This window comes from Apis dorsata, unplaced genomic scaffold (genome assembly GCF_000469605.1).
Source record: "Apis dorsata unplaced genomic scaffold, Apis dorsata 1.3 scaffold_196, whole genome shotgun sequence".
Taxonomy (NCBI): Eukaryota; Metazoa; Arthropoda; class Insecta; order Hymenoptera; family Apidae; genus Apis; species Apis dorsata.
This window is the reverse complement of record NW_006263480.1, coordinates 582,872-586,570: the sequence shown is the minus strand read 5'-3', so window position 1 is coordinate 586,570 and position 3,699 is coordinate 582,872. Positions and strand designations below refer to the sequence as shown.

General features: G+C 33.3%; 1 protein-coding gene across 1 annotated transcript in view; it reads right to left on the bottom strand.

Annotated features, from left to right (window-relative positions):
- Positions 1-3,699, bottom strand: part of LOC102677007 (voltage-dependent calcium channel type A subunit alpha-1) — a 123,349-nt gene that overhangs the window by 47,493 nt on the left and 72,157 nt on the right. The window contains 2 exon segments of the mRNA XM_031509983.1: positions 2,483-2,703; positions 2,874-3,029. Of these exon segments, the coding sequence (XP_031365843.1) occupies positions 2,483-2,703; positions 2,874-3,029 (377 nt within the window).

Below are 3,699 nucleotides of genomic sequence, written 5' to 3'. Positions count from 1 at the left end.
TTTTTTTTTTTTTTTTTTTTTTTTTTCTCACTCTTATCCCCTTTTCCCTTTTTAACATCTTTACATATATCTTTATTCTAGAGATTATCCAATTTCAATACACGATCTTTGATTTGATTTTTAATTTTTCTTCCAAGAAACAGCACTGAGTTGTCTGTTAAAGGGACCTGTACACGATCGTTGAGCCTTATTCAATAAATATATGTAATAAATAGTTGGATTAAAGTTAAAATTTTTCTATTAAAAAAAAAAGAGGTTTTCAAATTTAATTGGATTTTTGATTTATCTGGTTGCTCTATTATAATTTGGAATTTAAGATATTTTGTTAAAAGTTTTTGGTATTAATGTAAGAATTAATTTAGAATTTTGAATAGATCGAAATTTGGATACTCAAGTATCCTTCTATGATTGATTGAAATTGAAATGTTTTTTTATTTTTTTTAGAAAATATTTTCAAATCTAAACGGATTGCTATTATTTGGCATATTTTTTATCGATCAGATTCCAAGATTATTTTGGATATTGACAGATACTGATTTAATTTAAGCTTAAATATATAAATTAACCACTACATTAATAAATTTGCAGGGAAATTTTATATTAATGAAATTAATTCGAAATATTGATAATTTTAAAATCGTATTTTCAATCCATTTTAATCTTTTCTAAAACTGCATACGATCAATGATATTGTCGATACTTATCCATACGTATATAAGTTATTATTGATACAATATTGTCAATATTCATTTATATCGAGAATATTGTCAATACTCGTCCATATCGGCAACATTATCGATCCTGCACAGACCCCTTTATAAAAACCAATTATCGTATTCTATTTCCAATTGTATATTGGGATAGAAAACAAAGTAGCACAACACGCGATCCTCAATGATTCATATTCTCATCATGTAGGACTATGAATCATTAATTATGTAACTAATCGACTTATCAATTTATTAAGTTCATAGATTACAACAACACTCACAATTACAACAATTAAAGAAAAAAAAAAAGGAAAAAAAAAGAAGACACAGTTAAAAAAACATCGCAGACACAAATAAACAAATAAAAATTTCATAGATGTCACAGTGCCATTTCTCAATACAGAACAGATATTTATATTAAAAAAAGAAAATAAAAAATTTCCATTTCTATCAAAAAAAAAAAAAATATCGATCATCGTGCGCGAAAAAACCAAATCGAAGAAATTCAAGATCCTCCATTTTAAAGGAGGATCACGTGATTCGAAGTTCTTCGAGTTTCCGGTCACGCGGAGGACACGAAGCTTATGGTAAAGAAATGCGATTAACACCAAAAGATTTGCAAAGAGGGCTGAAACTGACAGTGTTATACTGAGCAAGGTGAACATGTAGGTCAGTGTTAGGCTGTTTAAACATCTGCAAGCACTTCTCCTCGATTACGATAAAACGTAATGGCGGCGGAAGCGAAACATCGGATCAGACACAGAGTGATAAAGTGAGAAAGAAAGAGACAGATAAACACACAGATAAGGGATGATCGACAAGGGGGAATGGGGATGGTTACGTGGAACGATGAAACATTTAGAGAGATTTGAAATAGATATTAAAAATTAGGGATAGATGGCAAGCAAATATGCATGTACAGTAAGTCGCAAAAATATTTCGTCTTGGATTCAGATAATTGAAAATTCGAATTTTAATGAAACTTTGTACCGTAATTAATTCATATGTAGAGCAATTGTCTTTTATAATGGAAACTTTTATAATATAATATCAAAGATAATAAAATATTAAAATGTGAACATTTTATATTGATCGAATTGATTGTATATAATTTTTAAATCATTTAAACTTTAATAAATATTGTAAAATTATTATAAAATTTACCAAAAACTGTTCCTTTTTTCTCTATTTTTCGTGACATTATTATTAATTAATAATATTCTCCACATTAATATTTTTATCATTTATCTTCAGACAATAGTTCAAAATTCGATTGAATATAATAAACCATTCACTGGCAACATATATTCTAACAATATATATTGTTCTGTTCGTTAAAAAATAATATTTAAAAAAATACTTGCTTCATATAAAGTTTTATTAAAAATAAAATTTTCATTTTAATTTCACAACTCGTTAGTTGAATTCACGTAAAACACGAATATTTCGCAACTAACCGTACAGTTACAGAGGGGAAACGTATACTCATCGAATGGAATAGCGTACAACGCTCGGTCATTTGCCCTTGGTGAACCAGAGGGTTCGATTCCACGCGAGGGATGCTTCTGGAGGGAATAAAGGGTCGAATCCAAATGGAATGGAAACACGAAAATTCCGAGACGTATCAAGGCTTTTCAACGTGCGCGACACGAAGGAGAAACGTTTACACAATTTATAATGGGGGGAAGAAGGGGGGTGGAGAGACAAAGAAAACAGAGAAAGACAGAGAGAGAGAGAGTTTTTAACACTGAAGGACATATCTCTTGCTTTACCCAGTACAATATGGCAGTCCAGCCCTCCATAGTGATGCACTGGAAGACAGTGAGCATGGCGAATCCGATGTTGTCGAAGCTGGTGATGCCGAAGTTTGGTCCCTCCCAGTGATCCATGCACGTCGAGATGTTCGCGTCGCACACGTGGGCCCCGAATGGCGCCTCGGATTTGTTGTCCGTGTTACACGGGCTCGCCTGTTCGCCCTCCTTCACGATTACATCTACAACAGAGTGAACGTCAGACCGATCTCTCTCGTCTGGTTCGAGAACCATGAGAATATCTTCTTCCTTTCCTTCCTTACTTCCTTCCTTCCTTCATTTTCCTTCATTTTTCTTTTCTTTTCTTTTTTTTTCTCTCTTTATATTATTCGAAAGAAAAGATATTACTCACTGATATCCCTGATGCTGTAACACGTTTTATGCAGGGTCCCCGAATAGAATTCGAGGCCGATGATGGCGAATATCACGATGGCGAAAAGTACCAGCAGGCCGATCTGCAGAAGCGGCGCCATTGCCTTGATAATAGACTTGAGCACCACCTGGAGACCTGTTTAGAAAACATTCGATAGGAGTAATTAGGCCCAACCACCGCGCCCTCTAAGCGATTCACGTGTCTTTTTTTTTTTTTTTTTTTTATATCTTTAACTCGACTTTTTCTTTCTTTTTTCTTTTCTCCTCGCGTTCCTTTTTCTTTTCTTTTCCTCGCTGCTCGGGGAAGCGTGCGTGCCATTGCTCTTGTCTTACAAACCTTCCCGTTTTAATTTCGTTATTATGTATCATATCCTTTTTCTTTCTTTCTTTTTTTTTTTTTTTTAATTTGAAAAAATAATTCGTTCGAATGTAGGATTTCGATGTTAAAACGGATAAACAATTGAGATACTTCGTTGTTGTTATACATGGACACAGCATACAACTCTCAAAAGATATAATCTATTTGGGTGGTGCTACGTAATAAACAAAAATAATCGTTCTAACGTTGCAAGGCAACTACGTGTAGATATATAGATATAGAAATATATACTTGCAATAATAATTAAATACTACACTGATCTACGAGCTTTACGTCTGATAACGTTTAGTCCGGTTGGTTCGCTCGTATAATCGGATCTACGTAGCAGCTATCGATAAAAATGGAAACGTTTCAACGAATCCAAATCCGATTCCCCGAAGTATCCGAATTGCAAACTCGGAAGAGATGAACGCGCGTTCCTCGAGCA